At 39.8% G+C, this 23,355-nt stretch overlaps 1 protein-coding gene and 1 long non-coding RNA gene across 2 annotated transcripts; both read right to left on the bottom strand.

Annotated features, from left to right (window-relative positions):
* Positions 1 to 1,551: 1,551 nt before the first annotated feature.
* Positions 1,552 to 9,228, bottom strand: LOC102760182 (growth-regulated protein homolog gamma). Its single transcript, XM_006770647.2, has 4 exons — positions 9,034 to 9,228; positions 3,211 to 3,355; positions 3,010 to 3,093; positions 1,552 to 2,260 (listed from the first exon to the last, which is right to left on the bottom strand). The coding sequence occupies exons 1-4, from the start codon at positions 9,134 to 9,136 to the stop codon at positions 2,245 to 2,247; spliced, it is 348 nt and encodes a 115-aa protein (XP_006770710.1). The 5' UTR covers positions 9,137 to 9,228; the 3' UTR covers positions 1,552 to 2,244.
* Positions 7,201 to 8,903, bottom strand: LOC107184220. The gene is made up of 2 exons (XR_001515044.1): positions 8,811 to 8,903; positions 7,201 to 7,908 (listed from the first exon to the last, which is right to left on the bottom strand). It is a non-coding gene; the product is annotated as an uncharacterized LOC107184220 (long non-coding RNA).
* Positions 9,229 to 23,355: the final 14,127 nt, after the last annotated feature.

Raw genomic sequence — 23,355 nt, forward strand, 5'->3', positions numbered from 1 at the left:
TTGGTCATGCACCCACCATCTTCCTCCTACTAAAGGTTATAAAGGAACACAGGAAAGGTGCTGAGTCAAGACAAGCACACACCCTAGCTAGCCCTCCCACTTGTGTACAAACTGCCCTCCTTTTCCAGGTGACTCTGATCTTTCCTTTCCCCTTTCATTAGATGCCAGCATTTGTGTCTGCTGTGAAAGCTAGATGTGTTCCTGCCATCCTGGGGCAATGTAAATTCAAATTTACAGGTTTAGAAACATTTAAACCATTGCTATCTCTGTGAGTCACCGGAAACAGCATTACACTTGTGACTGTTATCTTTCCATGAAGGTTAGGAAATGAAGCCCTTCTCTATTAGCCCATTTACCTAGAGGAAGTACTCCACCACTTGTTTTAATCTACTTTTCCCCCTGCATTGCACAAATTATTTGAGTTCTGAGGGAGAATCTGTTAGCGGTGGAAAAATAGCACCAGGTGTTAACTCAGTTCAGCAACCACAGTTGTTGAGTTCTGGCTAAGAGAAGAATTCAGAGTTAAGACTCAAGTTTACTTAAAAAGTCACAGAGGCCAAGAAAGTGGGCCACAGAAGAAATGGGCTTGGGAAACAAGTTACAACAAAAGAAGGGCCCTTAGAGCTTATGGGGAGGGGTGTGTGTGTGTGAAGGGGTAGGGAGAGAGAGAGAGAGAGAGAGAGAGAGAGAGAGATCAGTCCTGGGGAAATAAGGGAGTGGGGAAAGGAGAAAGGCAAGGGTGTGCTCCACAGAGAGAGCCACCCTGGGTCCTGCATCCTGAGGGCCTTTATCTAAGATCTCAGGGGAGGACCTCAATAGAATATTCATCAGCTTCCCTGGTGTGTCTCCGCAGGGTCATGGTCTCCACTGGTTGGTCAGTGCTGAGGTGGTGGTGGTGGGGGGCATTGGTCATTGCAGCTGGTCCTGAGGTCACCAAGGCTTGCTCAGCCTTGTTTTGCAGTTTTTCTGGGCCTGGAGTGAGTCCAGAATTTCCCAGGCCCAGGGATTCATGCTTAAGGGAATGGTCTTATAAGGGCTTACAGTTTGCCAGTTGCTGGGCACCCGGGGCTCTCATGCTGGTGACCCACTGCACCCGGCCCATCGTTCCTGCTCTACTCAGACCTATCTACCTGCCTACTACAAGTCCACTTGTCCTCTTAGCTGCCAGCTTCATTAACAGGGAAACGGATGTATAATTGTTTGAAAAACAACTTAACATATTCATTTCAATGAGAGCTCTTTTAAAATATGTATAAACATTTGAAATACTTTAAACAGCTAGGTCCTAGCTGCTAGGATTAAGTAATAGATTGTTTATACTAAAATAAAATGAATCTTTTATGTAAAACAGGGATTCTTAAGGTGAGGGCCTGCAGGACTTTCAAAATGTATCAAATACGCTTTCACGAACAGGAGTGAAACTAAGAGAGAGACGTGCCGACCAATGTCGGCCGTGTGGTGGGTGTGAGCTGCAGTCTATTGTAAATTTACAGCACTTGGGTATTCAGGAGGAACAAGACGTCACAATATTAAAACAAGCCAAAGCAAGATGTTTCTGTAAAAAGCTTTATTTTCATCTTATTTGTAAAAATACATCTATAAATATTTAACTTCTCTATTCCAAGATATAGAGAAACAATGCATAACTGGCACTGAACAAGGCATTATGCCTTACTAGGCAGACATAAAATGTCCAAGGGATATTTAGAACATTCGTTCCTTCAATATCAGAAATGTTGACCACACACTGTGAAACAGTTTCAATAAATAACAACTGACATTCTTCTCAACAGTACAAAAACAGATGTACACAGAACATTTCCCTGCCTTCACTGTGACCTATTTGCTTGAAACCCCCACTATTTATCTTCAGCCTTCATCATAGTGGGTGGAAACGTGTGGTCTCCCACCCACCCAGCCGACTAAAAATATTAGTTGAGTGAAGAACATTTAAAATGCATCATCATCAATTAAATAACAGGCTGAACTCGCTTTGATTTGACATAAAAATGACCATTTAAAATAACAGTACAGCAAATTACCAAACACGTTGCTGTCTTTAAATATTAGATAAAACTTTGAAAAATAAATACATACATATGTAAATAAATAGAAGAACTCTCATAAAAAACAGTCAAACAATTTAAACACAGGTAGCCCCAGGAGCTCTTTGTTTCTCTTCTTTCACTCCGATTCCACTCAGGATGCAACAATAAACCTGGAAGCGTCCTCCTTCTCCCTAGATCAGTTGGTGCTGCTCCTGTGATGAGAAAAATGGTTGCTTATTAGGACTCAGAAACTTAACTGCTTAGCCCTGTACCAAATGGTTACTAGCTGTACCCCTGCTACCCTGTGTGGTAGAAAATGCCAGTCTACTGGATGCTGTTTAATTAGGAATAAGGGACCTGTGGTCACAATTGTATTATTAGCTTCAAGGAGCCAGAAAACAATGTTACACTAAAAAAGTACATGTATAACATCACTTCAGCCTCATAGCAAACCCCATGAAGTAGATGTTATCATTTCCCCCATATAATGGAGACTCTGAAAGATTAAATACTTTCTCCCTGCCTACAGGAATAGCAAAAGTAGCCTGCACTTACATTTGGAGCAGAGGATCACTGCAAAGTCCCTTGTCATCACCACTAAGATTTAGAAGCCCATGTTGCCCCAAATCAGAGGGTTCCACTTTTCTGTTCTAAAGCGACCTGCGTTAACAGCATTGTTCCTTAATGGGCAGGAAGCATTTGAGATCATTGGCCAAATCCACCTAATCTTTCAGGAAGACATATTCACCCACACTCATTTGAAAGGGAATGGAGAGGGGGATGGTAGTGGAGGGCACTGGAAACGGCCTGTGCCACCAGAGCACATTCATGACGCTGGTGGCAAATCTAACTGTGAAATAATGACTTTTCACTCCTTCAGCTACCCCTGGGCTTCCCTGATATAGTTTTCAGGAGGCAGAGGCCACTACCTGTCACAAATGACTCCAGTCACATAACTCACTTGTTTAACATCTTGTTCACGAATTTCTTAACCAGGGGTGATTCGGGGTTGAGGCAAACTTTCTGTCCATTCTTGAGAGTGGCTCTGCAGAGAGAAGGGAGAACACAAGTGAGACAGGAGGGCGGGCGAGGGTCAGGGTGGGGGCATCTGGGCGGTGGAGGTGACCAGCATGGTGGCAGCAGCAGAGCTGGTGGCACTTACATGACTTCTGTTCGGTCGCAGTGAGATGCTGGGGACGTCACCTTCACACTCTGGATGTTCTTGGGGTGAATTCCCTTCATGGTCTCCAAGCACTGGCAGCGCAGTTCAGTGACCACGGCCTCCTCTGCGGAGACCATAGGCGCAGCTGCAGGGAGAACAGGCTGGGTTAGCGGGATGCCCCCAATGGGCGCCCACCCTGCCAGCAGTCCCGGATTGTGAGAGGGATGTCTGACTGCCGGTGCAGCAGCGGCGGCGGCGGTGCGGGCCATGGGGCTGAGCTCGGAGGATCGGTGCTGAGGTGCCTGGAGTGTGAGAGTTGTCAGGAGAGCTGGTGGAGCGAGATCTGTGGCTCCCTGAGATCGGCGAACCCCTTTTATCCATGCTCGAGGCGGAAAGCTAGCAGCCCGGGGCCTGGGAAATTCCCGGACTTTGCAGGTCGTTCCCGGTAGCAGGGGGCGGGTAGGAGGGGTGGTTGAGGGAGGAGGACCCGGGGGTGCGGCCCGGCCTGGCCTCCCAGGGACTTGGCTGACTGCGAGGTTCTCTTTCCGCCCAAATCCCCAAAGCGGGAGCGATTCGCTTAGTAAGAGCGTGGTCACTTATTATCGGAGACAGGCACCCATGGGGAACGTTAATCTAATAGCAACATTTCAAAAGAATGTGTGCAGGGGAAACAACTGAATTTTCCCTGTTACGTACGCCTAAATATCTTCTGGCTTGAAGATTTTATTTTCCTTTGCATAAAGGCACTCTTAAAATAGAGCTGTCATCTCAGGTTATACAGAAGATTATACATAAAATTGTTCATCTGGTATTTTACAAGCACAAATAAGTTACACTTTGTGTTATATCAGCGGTGAGGGGATGACCAGTGCCAAAAGTTTAACTCAGCGTTTAATCTAGGACAAAGTGTCCTAATCCTATACAGTTTCCTTTCTCTGTGAAATTCTGGAACTTCCAGAGAGATCGTGCCACCTCTCGTGCTTAGAGGGCGTTGATTAATCCAGGAACTAGGAGCTGGTTATTTTGGAGCTGCTGGGGGGAGGGAAGGTTGCCTTGGGCTCAGGGGTCCACAGTTTCTAGTTTTGTCCAAGCCCACCAAAAAGTCAAAGGGATCACAGCTAGTCTCTCCTTCTGTTTCTACAGTAAAGGCATCTGATAATTCCAGCCATCCATAATTGCTTAAATTCATGTCAATGATCTCTGAGCACCATCCAGTATAGCAAATTTGGGCATTATTCTGAGGCTTTTAAAATAATGGATTTCAATATATATTTTCTCTTTCCATTTACTTAAGATTTGTTTAAAACTTTTGTGGAAGTAGTAATGAGTAATTGCATTACATATAATATAAACTAAAGAAAAAAGGAATACCAACATTACAAAAGAATATCAATAAATAGATATAGGAAATGAGGAAATGTCTTCATGGAAATATTCTTTATCACAGTATGAAAACAACATGATGACCGTTTTGATGCTTCTTGTATAATGAAAACAAAATTTGAGAAGTTGAGAGATGAGTGATAAACCACAGCAAACATATCACATGCTATGAAATATGCTTAAATATTTCAACATTTTGAAATTTGTCAATACACTTTTTATGGTCCATATAGTCTCTTTTCTAAAATGTTCCCTGTGTTTGGGGTGGGGGGTGGGGTGGGGAGGAGATGATTTATGCAATTATTGGGTGAAGTGTCTTTACACATTGCTCAGGCCAAATTGGTTGATCATGTTGCTTAACACTTCTATACTGTTATTGATTCTTTATTGTTTTGCCTATTAAGTATTTAAAGAGGTTTGCTAGAATCTTTAACGATGGTCAAGGTTTCATCTATTGCTCCTTTTAGTTTCTCTCCATTTGCTTCATATATATTTTAAAAAATTTTAAAAATATATTTTTATTGATTTTAGAGGAGAAGGTAGAGGGATTTATAATATAATGTATTTTAAATATATCAACTTAATCCTCTAAGAGGGAGATAGAAACATCAATGATGAGAGAGAACCATCGATCTCCCACAGTGGGCATCTAGTCCTCAACTTGGGCATCGAACCCTGACCTCCTGGTTCACATGTTGACCCTCAACCACTGAGCAATGCCGGCCTACTTAATATATTTTAATAAATGGTATTAGGTTCATAAACTTTTAGAATTATTTGTTTCTTATAAAATTGCCCCCTTTTTATTTTGAATCATCTTTCATCTCTAAGTCTACTTCTTTCTTTGTGTCCTAATATATTAATCAGGCTTTCATTAATATATAAATTAGCCAAAATGTTAATAATTTATTTCAATAATAGATTAACAATTAACAAGTAATTGATACATTAGTAAATCTATACTAGGTTTCTGTCAGTTTTAGCATGATATAACACTCAATTCTTTTAATTTCAAGTTGTCTGGGATCTAATATTTAAAGGGTGCCTTTTTATGCAGCATACATTTTTGTCATGTTTTTGTAGTCTGTATTTAAAAAGTAAAACAAATTTCAGTTTTAATTGGAATGTTTGTTCCATTTAAATTATTTTAATTTTTACCATAGTTGGATTTCAGTCTACTGTCTTGCTATTCTATCTGTCCTGTCTTTTTAAAAATAAACTTTAAATTTGAATAACTTCAGTTTATGAAAAAAATGTATAATTATAATTCATTTATCAAAGGTGGGTGGTTAACAGTGGTACATTGTTATTAACTAAACTCTAGTTTCTTACTAAGATTTCACAACATTTCCATTGATGTCCTTCTCCTATTCTGGGATCCAATCCAGCATACCATATTGGATTTAGTCACCATGTCTCCTTGTCCCCTCGGATCTGTGACAGAGTGTCAGTATTGTCTTGTTTTTCATGACTGACAGTTTCAAAGAATACTTATTAGGGATTTTGTAGAATGGTCCTCAGTTTGGCTTTTTATGATGATTTTCTGATGATCATACTGAGGTTATAGGTTTGGGGAAGAATATCATGGAGATGAAGAACCCCCCTCTTCACATCATGTGGAGGAGTACATAGATTCCCATAACACAACTGATGATAATAATCTCGATCCCATGGCTATCTACAAGTGGTATCTGACAAATTCTTCACTGTAATGTTATTGTTTTTCCTTTTTTTCTAATCTCTTCTTTGGAAACAAATCACAAAGCCTGGCTCCCACACACAAGGGGATTACTAGTAAGTCCCACTTTCACAAGGAAAGACACTACTTACATTATGTACGAGGCTTCTTCACAAAGGTTTGTCCCTTCTCTCTTGCACCACCTGTTGTTTTGCTCCTTTATTTCTTTGTTTCTACACCTTTTATAATATTCAGGTATTTTCTTATATTCCATTATATCTCCTTTTTAGATTTTTATATCCAAAGTTTTGCATTTCCTTTCGAGGGGTTGCCCTAAAAATGCCGATATATCTTGCCACATTACAATTCTCCTAAACTTAATGCTTTTCTCTAACAATTGAAGAAATATACTATAAACCCATTCATCTCCCTATCTGCCCTTTGTGTTATTTTTGTCATGTATTTTACTTTAGAATGTGTTTTACCTCCATAGATCAGAATGGTTATTAATATTGTAAATAACACAAATTGTTTGAGTGTTTAGGAGGAATCTACTTTTTCACCTTTTGCGCCCAGCCTCATTAAAAAGGAAAAATTGCACACTTGTTTGAAAAACCACTTACCAAAAGCATTTAATAGGAGCCCTTGTTAAGATATTTATATACACATTCAGAAGTTTGTAAAGCGCTAATTTTAAATAATGAATTGATCAGTGTGAAAAACAGCTGAATGTATGTAAAACTAGGCTTCTCAAGGTAGGTGGGGAAGGTAGTGTGTCAAATATTCCTTCATAAGTAAGAGAAATGTAAGGGAAAGAACAGGCAAGAGTAGGCTTAAAGTTAGGCATGACCTACAATCCAACTGTACAACACCTTGGGCATCCGGCGGGGAACCAAAGGTCAAGAAGAATAAAACAAAACTTAAACATGTTATATTTTGTAAAACTTTTATTTTTAAGCCATTTGTAAAAAAAATGTAACAGTAGCTTTAACTTCTCTGTTCTAAGACAAAGAGAGACATTGCATAATAACATTAACCAAGGCATTATGCCTTACAATAAGACAAAGAGAGATATTGCATAATAACATTAAACAAGGCATTATGCCTTACAAGCAAGACATAAAATGTCCAAAGGAATCTTCAACATCAAAATGTTGACTGTGTAACAAAATAGTTTCAATAAATAACAAGTGACATTATTTTAAACAAGTACAAAAACAGATGTGCACACACTTTCTCTGACCCCAATATTGATCTACCTCATTGTCAAATTGCTTAGATTCCCCCCTCCCATACACCCCCCCTTCACTTAATGGTCTCCCAATAAATATTAGTTTCATGAGACACTTAAAACCCCTCATCTTCAAATTAAATAACAATCAGAACTGAGTTACGTTTGATTAAACACATTCACATGTTTCACACCTTTAAATACATTAAAATGTTAAAATACAAGCTTTGAAAATAAATACATATATAAATAAATAGATCTCTGGTTTAAAAAACAACAAGCACAGTAATCCCTTTCTAGTTGTTGATGAAACCCAGCTGTTCCCATCTTCATTTCAGTCCTGTAAGAGCAGGGACCTCCTTTCAGGAACTGCCACCATGAGCTTCTCTCTCAGTTGGTGCTGCCCCTAAGGTGAGAAAAGGGTTATTGTTACAGGTGTTACAGAAAGCAGCTCTTCTCTCCCAGGGCCCCTGGGAGTGAGTCACTGTCAGGAATGGCTGCATGCAGACCCTGGCCAAACCCTGCACCCAGAAGGCCCCACTGTGTCTTCTACCCTGCACAGCAGACAGCTTGCTCCTTTATTGAGGAAGTGGGACTGTGGACTCAACTTTATTATGTCATTCTGGGCTAAAAATGTACATGCATGACTCCACTTAATCCTCATACAGTACATTTTCCCCGAGGCTCAAAGGGATTAAAAAACTTTCCCAGAGATTTTAGACTTGACCTTAGGGTGGTCTTGCTGTCAAGTCCCTGCTCTTCACCATTTAACTGCCCAGGCCTATATTGTTTCAAACCAGGGATCCCACTTTTCAGTGTGAAAAACAGCCGAATTTTATGTAAAACTAGGTTTCTCAAGGTGGGTGTGGAGGGTAGAGTGTCAACTATTTCTTCATGAGTTAGAGAAACGGAGGGGAAGAAACAGGCAGGAGTAGGCTTAAAGTTAGGCCTGATCGCCCTGGGCCTCCAGCAGGGACCCAAAGGATCAAGAAGAATAAAGCAAAATTTAACCATGTTATGGTCCTTAATGGGTAAGAGGCCGTTTAGCATCATTGGCTGAATCTATTTAGCCTTATAGGACTACACATTCACCCATACGCATTTGAATGGGGTGGGGGAGAAGGGGATAGGGATGGGCGCACTGGAAATGTCCTGTGACACCAGAGCACATTCATGACGCTGGTGGCAAATCTAACTGGGTAAATAATGACTTTTCACTCCTTCAGCTATACCCTGGGCTTCCCTGATATAGTTTTCAGGAGGCAGAGGCCCCTACCTGTCACAAATGACTCTAGTCACATAACTCACTTGTTTAACATCTTTTCCAATATTTTCTTAACCAGGGGTGATTCGGGGTTGAGGCAAACTTTCTGTCCATTCTTGAGAGTGGCTCTGCAGACAGAAGGGTCTCCTCTGCGGAGATCATAGGCGCAGCTGCAGGGAGAACAGACTCGGTTAGCGGGATGCCCCCAATGGGCGCCCATCCTTCATCCCCTTTTTCCCCCTTGGGCTCCAGGGGCTCGAGTCTCACCTGCAGCTTGCCGGCAGGCGGCGACCAGGAGCAGGAGCAGGAGCGCGGCCCGGAGGAACCGGGGAGCGCGGGGTGCAGCAGCGGCGGTGGCGGTGCGGGCCATGGGGCTGAACTCGGAGGATCGGTGCTGCGGTGCCTGGAGTGTGAGAGTTGTCAGGAGAGCTGGTGGAGCGAGATCTGTGGCTCCCTGAGATCGGCGAACCCCTTTTATCCATGCTCGAGGCGGAAAGCTTGCAACCCAGGGCCTGGGAAATTCCGGGGTTCGCACGGAGGTCTCTGGAAGGCGCGGCCCCGCCCAGGAGGTGCGGGTTTGCCTGACGCCCGGAGGTGACTCGGGACTCTGTGAGGTTCTCTTTCCGCCCAGATCCCCAACGCGGGGGTGAGTCACTGTCAGGCAGGAGCTGCTGCCTGCGAGGGGTGAGAGGGGTGACGGTGGGCGCCCAGTGACCCCAGTGACTCCAGTGACCCCAGGGCGCTGGGCGAGAGCGTCAGACCTTTAGACCCACGTAGAGGCTGAGCCCCTTCTTTAGGGAGACAATGACTGCTCTCAAAGGAACTTCAGTGGCTGAGATTGAAGAGAAGAGGGGTAGGGCAGCCTCTCTGACCTATCTATCCTCTTTTTCTTTTTCTTTAATGCAAAATGTTATTTTATGTTTATTAAAATATTTGACCGATGCCCACATGGTCTAATGATTCTCTGAAAAGGAAACATTTCGAAGTTTGTTTTCTTACACGAATTTTTAACTATATACCTCTGCGTTGTAAATATAACTGTTAAGCAATGAGTTGCACATATTTTGAGTGAATGCTATTCTGAATGTGGACATACATATGCACCCATTACACCGTCAATCACCGCAATCAAAATAATGAATATATCCATCATTCTTGAAAGTGTCCTATTAGCCCTTTACAATCTTCTCCCACTTCCTGCCCAATTGCCTTATGTTGAGGCAATAACTGATCTTTTTATCATTATATATCATTTTGCATCATTTAGAGCTCTTCATAGATGATTAATGAAATTTACATTTCTGTCTGAGTTTCTTCACTCAGCATAATTATGTTTTCTTTAAATACTTTTAACATTTTCAATTGCAGTTTACAGTCAATATTGTTGTATTAGCTTCAGATATACAGCACAGTGGTCAGAAAATTGTGTAGTTTACAGAGTGTCTTCCCCACCCCGTTTCAAGTACCCATCTGGCTCCATACATAGTTATTGAGTATTATTGACTATATTCCCTATGCTGTAACTTATACCTCTGTAACTATTCTGTCACTACCAATTTGTACTTCTTAATCCCTTAACCTTTTTCACCGAGCCCTCTAATCCCCGCCCTTCTGACAAGTGTCAGTCTGTTCTCTATGAGTCTATTTCTATTTTGTTCATTCGTTTAGGTTGTTCTTTAGTTTCCACATATAAATAAATAAAATCATATGGTATTTGTCAGTCTCTGACTTAGCATAATACCCTCTAGATCCACTCATACTGTCATAAAAGGTAAGATTTAATTATTTTTTATGGCCAAGTAGTATTTCATTTTATATGTGTGCCACCACACCTTTTGTATCCACTGGCACTTGGGTGGCTTCCAGATCTTGGCTATTGTATGTAACGCTGCAGTGAACATAGAGGTGCATATATTCTTTCGAATTCGTGTTTCAGGTTTCTTCAGATATATTCTCAGAAGCAATTTGCTTGGTCATCAGGCAATTCCATTTTTCATATTTTTTGAAGAACCCCCACACTATTTTTTTATAGTCGTTATACCAATATGCATTCCCACCAACGATGAATTTGGGTTTTCAATTTTTACTCATCTCTGGAAGAAATGTGCTCTTTAAAAATACATCTGTCGTCGCAGATTGAACATAAGAATGTTTGTTTTATTCCTGGTGTCTTTGAGCTCAAATAAAATCACACTTAGTGTCACGTTTTTCTTCGTGGCACAGGGGAGTAGAATGAGGGGGGAAAATCATTGAAGAGGTTAATTCGGAGTTTATTTGGGGATAACAATGTTGTAATCCCTCATCTTCCCCCTCTTTGAAATTCTTGGACTTTCCCAAATCTCCTAATCCAGAGAGGAAGGAAGAGAGGGACATCATCAATTTGTTGTCTCACTTATTTATGCATTCATTGGTTAATTCCTGCATTTGCATATGTAAGGGCACATGTAAGGAACAAGTTCTATGAGTCACGTTGTAAGTAATTCTGTAGATAATGATTTTTGGCATGCCTCATCCTCTTGGCTACTACTGTAGATAAATTGAAATTGTGCCCTGACTAGAGATCAAACCTGAAACCTTGGTACAGTATATTGGGATGACACGCTAACCAACTGAGCTACCCAGTCAGGCCACCTATCAACGTACTAATTTATATTTCTAAGAATGACAATAAAGCATTTCAAAATCTGAGTATGTGAAGCCATCTCATTGGATACAGTTGGCCCTCCATATTGTTGATTCTACATCCTCGATTCAACAAACCTCAGATAGAAAAAATATATATTTTTAATGCTGCTGTCTTTGTTGACATGTACTGTATAGCTACCATGGTTGTGTCTGTACTGACATGTCAGGAATTTTTCTTGTTATTCCCTAAATAATACAGTATAACAACTATTTACACAGTGTTTACATTGTATTAGGTATTATATGTAGTCTAGAGATGATATAAAGAATATGGGATGATATACTAGTACACAGGTTATATGCAAATACTAGGTCATTTTATAAAAGGTACTTGAGCAGCGTGGGAAGGGCCTGTCCTTGAACCAGTCCTCCACAAATATGGAGGGATGACTGTGATTCACTTTTCACCATCAATATCTCCTTTTGGATTACATTGTAGATGGTTTAAGTTGCTTCTCCAGGGAGGATGCAGGCCTCTGGGATGGGCGACATATTCTGCCAGTGCCGTGAGAGGGCTGCATGTGCAGCAAGTCATCTGCCTTGGCAGCAGAGAGTTGGGTAAAGCTGCCAGGCTAATCCCAGCTACACATGTACATGCCATCTAACTATCTGACCATGGACAATTTATTTAACTTTCGCTGTGTTCTTGTTTTCCTTCTGTAAAAGAGAGCCAACACTAGTGCTAACATTTGTAAAACATTAGCAAATATTAGTGCTGTATAATAGTTGTTAAGTAAACACAATAGATGTAGTGTTTTTCAACTTTACTGTTCTGGACTAAATATTTATGTCTTCCAAAAATTCGTTTGTTGAAGCCCTACACCGTGATAGTATTAGGTGATGGAGATTTGGGGAGGTAACTCGGTTTATATTAAGTCATAAGGACAGCGTTTTTAAGGAGAGACAACCAGAGAGCTTCTCTCTCTCTCTCTCTCTCTCTCTGACAAAGCAAGAAGACAACTACCTGCAAACTAGGAAGGTTCTTACCAGCTGCTAAGTCTGCAGGCATTTTGATCTTGGACTTCCAGCCTCCAGAACTGTGAGAAATTAATGTTTGTTTTCACCCAGCATATAGTGTTTTGCTATAGCAGCCTGAACTGATTAAGACACTTACCTAAACAGAAGCACTCTATGGTGAATCATTATGCAAACAGAAAAAAATAAAATCAAATAAACATCTTTTTTTAAAAAAATATATTTTATTGAATTTTTACAGAGAGGAAGAGAGAGGGATAGAGAGTTAGAAACATCGATCAGCTGCCTCCTGCACACTCCCTACTGGGGATATGCCCGCAACCAAGGTACATGCCCCCGACCAGAATCGAACCTGGGACCCTTGAGTCCGCAGGCCGATGCTCTATCCACTGAGCCAAACTGGTTAGGGCCAAATAAACATCTTTTCATTTATTTTTAAAATTTTTCAGCATTAAGGCTTTTCTAAAAGCAATGGACCTGTATTCTTTGGGAATCTTAGAGTAGACTTTTAAAATTCAAGGCTTGTTTAAAATTTTAGTTTCAATCATTTCCCATATAAAATAAAAAGAAAATACCCACCAATCTACTTCTGGGAAAATATTTGCTGCAGGCATTAACAGCTGGCTGCCTAGACAATAGAAAGTATTATCTGTAATTATTACCAGACCCAACCCAAAGTATTGATGTAAACAAATACTCAGAAAGAGTACAATTTGAATTTATCTACAGTAGCAGGCAAGAGGATGAGGCATGCTGAAAATCATTGCATACAGAATTACTTACAATGCGACTCATAGAACTTGTTTAATCAAAATCATTTGCTTTCAGAAAGGAAGTAAATTTTTTTTCTCCTTTCATGATATCTCATTTCCATGATTTAATTTACGACAACCCCATACTAAGGAAATTTTAAGATGCCATGAAGCCTACTCTGATAAACAAATTATTAATTTTTTTAAATATGTGCTGAATGCCACTTTTGTATGCAGAAGCTGTAACTTCATGCAATCACTAACCCAACAAAGTTACTTCTAAAATAGGAGCTCAAGTTATTAAATTTCATTCTACCCTATAATTTTTATTGTACCTTTCAGATGTGACTACCACAATGTCATATGCCCTCAAAACCTAGGGTCACTGTTGCATGTTGAGCCAGCAAGAATGTTGCACATTGAGCCAGCAAGGCTCAGTGGTTGAGCATCAACCTATGAACCAGGAGGTCAAGGTTTGATTCACAGTCAGGGCATATGCCCGGGTTGCAGGCTCAGTCCCCCGTGTGGGGCATATAGGAGGCAGCTGATCAATTATTCTCTCTCATCATTGATGTCTCTATTTCTCTCTCCCTCTCCCTTTCTCTCTGAAAGCAATAAAACTATATTAAAAAAATGAATAGGTATATATGGCTCTGCTTTATCTTGACTTGCCTTGAGAACTTTGTTGACCTAAATACCACCTCTCCCTCCCATTTCTAACAGCAATATTTGTTGTATAATGGTTCTGCTTTGGAGAGAGAAAATGAAGATGCCTTAACATGTCACTAGATCTCAAGATCATTCCGTCTCTCTAACAGCATTCAGTTAATTATCATTGTTAACTTCCTCTTCCAGTCTCCACTACATCTTCTATTTCTACCTGTCTGACACCACCCTTCCACTTCCTTCTTAAAACAGAACCCTGGTTTTCCTTTGGAAATGCTCACCCCTGCTCTTATCAATCCATGTGATTAAGGTAAGAGGACTTCAATTCTGAACTCAGGAGGGCAAGTCTGTGACCTTAAGGCAGCATTGGTCCCTTTTTCCTGCCTATACTCTTGCCCAGGCCAATATGGGTTCAAAGTGAAGTCGATAAGTTAAGATTGGTGGATTCAGAGACAATGCCAATCGTGTAGGAATGATGGGAATCAACAGGCTCTTGCTTGGGATTGCTAAAGTGGTGAGATAGAAATGGAGTCTTGCCATTGATTAGGGAGAGTCTGCCTGAGAACTGTGTTGTCATAGGAAAAAGCACAGACCTGGCCCGTACAAACATAGGATTACTGGGGACATTGTTTGAATATAGCTTTGTCCTACCTAACCCATTAACTTTCCTTGTTATTTGGCAATGGGTTATCTTTTCCTATTAATCCAGTTTGAGGCATGTTTCCATCACTCACTGTTAAAGAGCCCTGAAAAACATATTTCATTTTTCATATTGCTGCTAAAATTATCTTTCTTCACTATTTCAATCCTTCCTTCACTTCTTTTCTCTATCTGTTCATTTACAAATTAGCATTTATGAGTTTGGGATCTAGTTTGGTTTTAGGAATACAAAAAGCTCTAAGATGCATTCAACTACCACCAAACAGTCTAACGGGAAAGGCAGATATATAAAAGGAAAGTTGTAAAGTAGCCTGAAAAATCCCATGATGGATACAACCAGGATCTGAACGAGCACAGAAGTGGGATACCTAACCTTGTTTCTCAATTGAGTGGGTCGAACTCTAAGAGAACTTTAGAGAATTTTCTGTGGAGGTTTCCCCTGAGTTGAGTCCTAAAGGATAGATGAGATCTTCCCAGGTGAATGGAGAGATTGACGTGTGGGGGGAACATTTCAGAAGGAGATGACCAAATGAGCAAAAGCATAGAGGATAGAATGAGCATAGTGTCTACTAGGAGCAGCTGTCAGTTATATATCTGAAGCTTCACCTGTGAGGCAGAGAGGGGGGAGAACAAGAGGTAGGACCCAGTCACTGAAGGTTGTGTGGACCCTGTCTGTTCTGAATCAGAAACCAGTTCAGATGTTACCTCCAGAACGGGAATGCTGTTAAATCTATCTCAAGGTGTTTCTATGACTCTCTGTACAGAAATTTACCACTTACTAAGTGGTGTGCAGGAGGCTCAGGGTAAATAACAGACTTGGTATATGGCAAAAATGAGAAGATAGAGGACATTCAATTCAATAGAACCTTCACTAAGCACCAACTATGTACAAAATGCTATGACAGATTTCATAAGACATGAAAAATTGAATAAACTCCAGCTCTTGACATTCTTTAATTTCCATCCTATATACTCCCTATACATGTTAGCTAACTTCTGTTAACTAACTTCTGTTATAAGGATTCTGATGATCTGAGCAATTTTCAATTATTTAAAATCATTTCAAGTTACACTAAGCATCATTAGAAAATATTGGCTTTGGACAATTTTTAAAGGATTTTTAAAAGTTGCTCTAAATTAGGTTTTCATCTCTATCTTCTTAAAATTGTTTTGTAAGTGTTTATGGAAGCAGCCCTGATTAAATAAATACTACCATGATTATATATTCTAACAGCAAGAAACAGTGGTATGACAAATTTACAAAAGTGAACTAAACACAGGATAAAGGGAAACTCCTCCATAAAAATAGTGTTTATTATAAGAAGATGTTTTTGGAGAATAAAAACATCATGATGATTTTGGTTTTATGGAAGCAAATTGAGGAAGTAAGTAAATGAGTGTATAAACCACTAATAAAAATGTCATATGAGTACAATGTCACAATATGAATATAAGCTAGAAGAATTATGAATAAAGAATAAATAACTTGATTTTTCAATGTTATTCATAGTACATTTTCTAATGTTTTATACTATACATCCACATATATTTATAAACCAGAAATACTTTTATTTTTGTTTTTATTCTTCTTGACTCTGTCCATTTGTACATGCATTTTTCATCTTTTTAAAAATATATATATTTTATTGATTTTTTACAGAGAGGAAGGGAGAGGGATAGAGAGTTAGAAACATCGATGAGAGAGAAACATCGATCAGCTGCCTCCTGCACACCCCCTACTGGGGATGTGCCCACAACCAAGGTACATACCCCTGACCAGAATCGAACCTGGGACCTTTCAGTCTGCAGGCCAATGCTCTATCCACTGAGCCAAATCGGCTAGGGCTGTACATGCATTTCTTAAAAACAGAGACACAGCCTGGCTGGTATGACTCAGTGGTTGAGCATTGCCCATGATCCAAGAGGCCATGGTTGAATTCTGATCAGGGCACACAGGCTTGATTGGGTTGCGGGCTTGATTCCTAGTAGGGGGCATGCAGGAGGCAGCTGATCAATAATTTTCTCTCATCATTGATATTTCTATCTCTCTCACCCTCTCCCTTTCTTTCTCTGAAATCATTAAAAACATATTTTTAAAAAGCACAAAAATGACACTTAAAAATAAAAATAATAAAATATATCACAAAGAAACTGATTGTTTGGTCACAGGTAACTAAAACCATATTAAACCAACATAAGCAGAATGAAAGCAATGTGTGTGTGTTGGGGGGGAGGCGGTATTTAGTATTTATTTGATACATACAGAGGGCTAAGAAGGAAGTTAATACATGGCCAGGGCAGAAAATAGCAAGTTATTACCTGGGGCTGGATCTGAGAAATAGAAAGTCAGAAAACAGCTTATTCATTCTGTTTTTCCTGGACCATACAATTTCTCATTACAGCTTTTCTCATTGTATCTCCTCCTCCTCCTCCTTCTTCCTTCTTTCTCCTTTCTTCTTCTCCTTTTGTGTATCTACGTCCCATCAGCTTGTAGCCAACTGAGACATTTTTATTCCTTCTAAAGACTTAAAAACAGTCCTCATAAGATCATTATGAAAACTAAATCAGTTCACATTTGTAAAATGTACTTGAAAGTAAGCACTATATGAAAATAATATAATCATGAAATAACTAAAATTAAGAATAGTTTTTATAAGTAAAGGGAATAAGTCATACATAAATTTGTACTTCAATAGTTGAGGTAATCGGTTTTATTGACTGCTTATATTTAGCAGATGGAGTACAGGTGGGTGAATATTCTTTACTATCAAGAAAGTAAAAGGAGAAAATGGTGACGATCCAGAAAGATTTTGAGGATGAAGGAGGTAAGTTTAGGGATCACCATAGTAAAGTAGGAGGATTGGTCATTTGCTGAGTGGCCAGGGCTAATGACAGGGCTGGTGTGAGAAGTGCCAGGGGTTTTGGACAACAATTTTTGAAAGTTCAAAAGCAGTTGACTTTATTTATTTATTTTTTTAAAGCGCTCCTTTGTTTTGTTTTGGTTTTTTTTTTTGTTTTTTTTTAATATATTTTTCAAAATATCAGGAAAAGCTCAACTAGGACTAGAAAGTATACCAATTGTAATTTGACTGATACCAATCAAATTACACTGATACCAATCAAATTACACTGATACCATGATTTAATTTCTTCAGCAATATTTTGTAACTTAGGGATAAACACAGAGAAAGAGAATGGGAGTAAGCAAGAATGAGAGCTTAGTCTGAGATAAACTATGTTGAGAGTCATTTGCAGACTTGACTAACCAGAGTTCAGGCTGATCTGGAAGGTGAATGAAGCAGGATAAGGATGATAAACTGGAAAAAATGGTGATGGTGGGAATCTTTGAGGGACTTTCAGGTCTCTATGGATAGTTAATATGTTCAGTGTAAATTTGAGACTAGAAAAGTTAGAAAGATAAAAGGGCGTGGTCTCAGAAGGGCCTTTAGGTATCTGTAATCTTGAGGCATGACTCTGAATTCGGATAGTGCTGTCAAGGGTAAGGGGCTGCTTGTGAGTGACAGTGATATTGTGTCTTTTGAAGATTCTGAAGTGGAGGAGGTTAAAGAACAGTTAGGACAGATGAGTGGAAAATATGGAGGAAAACGGAAAGAGGATAGCTTGATTATGTATCACATACGATACACTCTCCATTTAAGCTAGTTACATTTACTAAATATTATTTACTGTGCACATTTTATGAAATTGTATGGTTGTGATTGGAAGATGTGGCTAGAAAGATGAGTGGAACCCTTTGCATGATCCTGAAAGTTCTCAAACATACTTCTAACTGGAAACACTGCTCATGGTAATGACATGGCAAGAGATTATCATATCTGTAAAGTACTTTATGAGCTTGGAAAACAAGATCAGGGCAGTAATCTGGTTATCAGTGGCATTATTTCTCATATCAATGCTTGGTATCCCAGCATTAAAAAAAAAAAAATCCTTAATACCACATGATCTCACTTATTCATGGATAAACCACATTACCCTCCTTATGGTTAAGATTTGAAAAAAAAAAAAAAAGACTTGGAGAGTATTATGCTAAGTGAAACAAGCCAGTATCACATGATCTCACTCATATGTGGAATCTAATGAACAAAATAAGATGAACAAAATAGATCCAGAGACATAGAAGCATGGAACAGCCTGATTAATTTCAGAGGGAAGACGGGTGTGGGTGTGGGTGGGGAGAGATTAACTGGGAATTTATATGTATGGACACAGACAATAGTGTGGTAAAGGCTTAGGAGGGTGGGTGGGAGATCAAGGGGGGTGTCAATGTGGAAAAAATAAAGCGGACATCTGTATTACTTTAAACAATAAAGACATTTTTTAAAAAGATTTGAAAAAAAGTTAGCATCTGCTATGTTTGGCATTTTCCTAGAATGTAGATACACTGGGTGGGGAGTGGGGAGGTAAAGTTTGCTTCTCTAGAGGAACAGATCAGAAACACAAGCAAATAATTCTAATAGATTTTAGAGTGAGATTTGATGGAGGTTGGGATCTGGTATTTTGGAATTGTGGAACAGAAGACAGATTAGCGAACGCTGTTGATGACTAAGATTTAGTCCTAACTCTGTTTATGCTTGGTGATTCCTTTGCTTTCAAGTTTTGCTGCCAACCACACAAAACTGGACATGGGTACAATCCCTTTGTTATGTCTGACTCGGTGAAGAAATAAATAATTGACATGGTTATATACTATATTTATTTATTCTTTTTTTTTTTACACAAAAAAAGAAGTTAAGACAGCCTCTCAATTTCCAGATACTCTGTACACTTTATCGTCTTATAAACATTGTGGTTGACAAGCCTTTCTGGCTTTTAAATTTGATTCTTTTGGGAAATGTGGTTCACATTCATTTTGTTAAATTGTTCTTTACTGACTGTAGCACTGGGTTGTGGTTCGGCTGAAGAAATACTCTTGTCTGTGGTGTGTTTAGTGGGTTGTGTGTTAGCTCAGGGATTGTGGCCATTGCTGTTTGATAATGATGTGTGTTCTGGGGATAAAACATCAAAGGAAGGGAAGGAAAGTAATATTTCCTAGGTCCCAATTGTGGGTCAGGTGCAATGCCTGAGCATTTCATAATGTAATTTTAATAATTGGTAATGATACTAATACTATGAGGTTAGTATTATTATTCTCACTTTATAGAAGCAGAGAGTCTGGTAGAGAACCTCAGAAGTGCAGTTAAAATTCAAACTCAAAACTGACTCAGAAGCTCATTGGCTCCAAGCCAGTCTTTCTCTTGACAAGGAAAGAAGGGATTGAGGAATCTGATTTCTAATGAGTGCATTTCATTTTTTAAACCCTCCTAGAAAACAATGGACTTTAAAAAATGTTTAATCTAGTTTATACTAGGTACCAAACAGAAATGTGTGGGCAATGACAACTACTAGCCCCAGCGTGTTGACAGAGACTATCCTACATACCGTGCCACTTGAACTCCAAACACTTCACCCTATGGAGTGCCCAGAGACATCCAACACTAGGTCAGGGTCTGATAATCAGACTGAAGGTAGGTGATAGACAGGGGGCGTAAAGGGCCTGGCTGCTCTAGCTCTGTAGACTTTCTAAGCATCTTGGATGGCACTAACAAGGACATCAGCCATCAAAGCCTAGCTCTGTCATCAAGAAACTACAATAGCCCTGACCAGTTTGGTTCAGTGGATAGAGTGTCAGCCTGTGGACTCAAGGGTCCCAGGTTCGATTCCAGTGAAGGGCACATACCTTGGTTGCGGGCACATCCTCAGTAGGGGGTGTGCAGGAGGCAGCTGATCGATGTTTCTCTCTCACCGATGTTTCTAACTCTCTATCCTTCTCCCTTTCTCTCTGTGAAAAAATCAATAAAAAAGAAAGTACAACAGTGTTTTTGAACAACTCATGATGCATTAGTAGGTCCTAAAATCAATTTTGTGGGTTTTAGGTTTTTTTTAAATATAATGGAATTAAATACAATAGAATAGAATAAAAAGAGAATCTATATATAAAAAGCCTAATATGCTAACTGTCTGCCAATCGGTTATGACGACTCAACCAGTTGCTATGATGCGAACTAACTACCAGGGGGCAGGTAATCCAACTGGTAGGTTAGCTTGCTGCTGGGGTCTGGGCTGATTGGGACTGGGCGAGATGGGCTGGGCACACCCTGGAGCTTTCCCGCAGTCCCTCCCTGGCCTCTAAAATATTTCTTCTAATTAATTTCCTTTCAATGTGCACAAATTCATGCACCAGGCTTCTAGTATATGATAATGCATCACATATAATTAGCTTAAGTATTATTTTGTGAAACTTTTATTTCTTATATTCATGAGTAACTGTATAAAACTAAATTATCAATGCACAATATGTAGAAAAGGAACTTCCACAAGCAAAACATTCCTTCAGTGATTTTGTTTCATTGATTGAGGTTGTGACTAGTTAATAAGTTCCTAGTTTGTAAACACTAGCTGCTGAGAATTTCCAGTCAGGAAAAAAAAAAGTTGAAGTAATGCCATTTTAATTTCCTCACTCTCTGAAAGTTTGCAAAGACAGAGAGTAACAATACATTGTTGTACAGCGTGTACTTTTCCCAATAGGAATGCTAGCTTCTGATGCTCTTGTTGATAAGAATGATAGCTTCTCAATGTTCTTAACAGAGTTCACCTATAGTTAAGATTTGCATAAAACAAAATTTGTTTTGGTCCTTTGACCAGTTGGGTCATACTTACTAATTATATCCAATGAGGAATGTTTTTTTTTGTGTGGCAGTAATTCAAAGGGAAATAAAGGAGAAAGTAAAACTGTATACCTTACAAATATATCCCACTTTCTAGTGTGTAAACTTTTTAAAAAGTCAATTGAAGTACTTGCATTTCAATTTTTAAAAAATATATTTTTATTGATTTCAGAGAGGAAGGGAGAGGGAGAGAGAGATAGAAACATCAATGATGAGAGAGAACCACTGATTGGTTGCTTCCTGCACACCCCCCACTGGGGATCGATCCGCAACCTGGGCACGTGCCTCTGGCCAGAACTGAACCTGGGACCCCTCAGTCCACAGACCGACGCTCTATCCATTGAGCCAAACTGGCCAGGGCTCATTTCAATTTTAACACTTTTTGCTTATTTTCACCAAAACATCTCTGCTAATTGTCTAATTCAACCAGCTTGATGGAGACTCAGATATAGTGCCCACCTGTCAGTTCTGTGTGAAGAAAGGACTCTCAGAAAAGGAAAAATGGCCTCTGCCAACACTTTTGTTTATCAGAAAACTGCCTACCTAGCTCTCGCCCTCATGCCAAACAATTAGTTCTTCCCTGTCTGCCCCTGGTTTCTTTCAAGCTTCTGCCGCAGCACTGGAGCTTAGAGGGAGGGAGTTGGAGTCAGTCAGTGTACCAGACCTTTAAGAAGAACTGTCTGGGACTACAGCAGCCCTCTGTCTCACTCAGTCATAAATCCCTGCTTGTTTTTACATCCAGAAATTATGGGGACTTGTCTTCCTAGCAGTGGAACTCTGGGGTGGGTGGGGGAGGGTGGAGGGAAGCAGCTGATGTGGGGCTGGGATCCCTTACTCCTTAGGAGCACCTCCGGAGCCAAGATATCCTTCCCAATTTTAAACTACCACATATAGGTGTGGGACTAGCTCATTCTGCATCTCTGCCCCTCTTACCAGTCTCATTGTGACTTTTTTTAAGAGTTCCTAGTTGTAGGACTTCCATTCAGTTAGATTTCAAGTGGTTCTGAATGGTGGTTCTTCTGTAGTTTCATTGTATTTTTGATGTGGTTGTGGGAGTGCGCAAGTACCTCATTTACCTACACTGCCATCTTGACTGGAAGTTGCCCCAATAATAAATTTTTGGTAACATTATACCATAATGGCATTGTTAGAAAAAAATCAAAGAATTATTGTCTTGCCTTCAGTGGTTCCTCAAAGTATCCTTGAAAAGTTGTTCAATGGGAGACAGACCTATTTTTTAGTGATTTAAAAACCTGACTCTACTCACTTATTCAAAGACAGTGAATTTGGTCTGGTTTTAAGCAATCTCTTCCATTATTAATGTAAAAACTACTGATCAGTTACTGCAGTTTACTGAAGTGCTCCAAGGTGTAGAAATCTCAACAGCAGGAAGTTTATTTCTCAACTTGCACTTTTTACTAAAGAGACATCAAATTGCTCATGAATTAACACACTTCCTGTCAGGAGACTTCCATAGTTAGGTCAGAAGTCTGAACTGATCACTATGTGTTTTGGGATTTGTATGCAGATGGCTGAGCCTCATATTAAATTCACAGGAGCAATATCATTGTATTAAGTAGAGGGGAATCTGATCTTAGAGTAAAAATGTGGAGTCACAGGATCTTGTCATCTTTGGTAATTAACTTTTGGCCACAGCTTCTTTCTGACTGACACAGGAAATGCTGCTGTGTGGTTTGAACTAGGGGCTCATGGCTCAACAAACCAAAATATCAGCAAAATGAAATTGGGTTGCACAATATGCATTACTTACAGCACACAGTATTGGGGAAAAAATCAATGGGACTCAGCCAGCAGCCTCCGATCTGCCAGCCTTGAGTCCACTAAGAGGAGCAGAAATGAAGCAAAAGGGGAAACAGTCTGACCTAGCTGTAAAGGGCAACAGGATGCTTGCAGAGTCAAGGTCATGCTCTTTTCCGTCTATTGAAATGGCTGACCTGTGACAAATTTATGCAAATAGAAAATAATTTCTCGAAGACAACTTCGTTGTGCCAAATGTTCCCTGGCTTTCGTTTTGGTTTTGACCCAGACTGAGGATAATATTGGCTCATTTTAGAGTCTAGCTCTACCAATTTTCCTGGAACCTGAGATGTGCACACTGACTCCCT

Source organism: Myotis davidii, unplaced genomic scaffold (assembly GCF_000327345.1).
Source record: "Myotis davidii unplaced genomic scaffold, ASM32734v1 scaffold905, whole genome shotgun sequence".
Taxonomy (NCBI): domain Eukaryota; kingdom Metazoa; phylum Chordata; class Mammalia; order Chiroptera; family Vespertilionidae; genus Myotis; species Myotis davidii.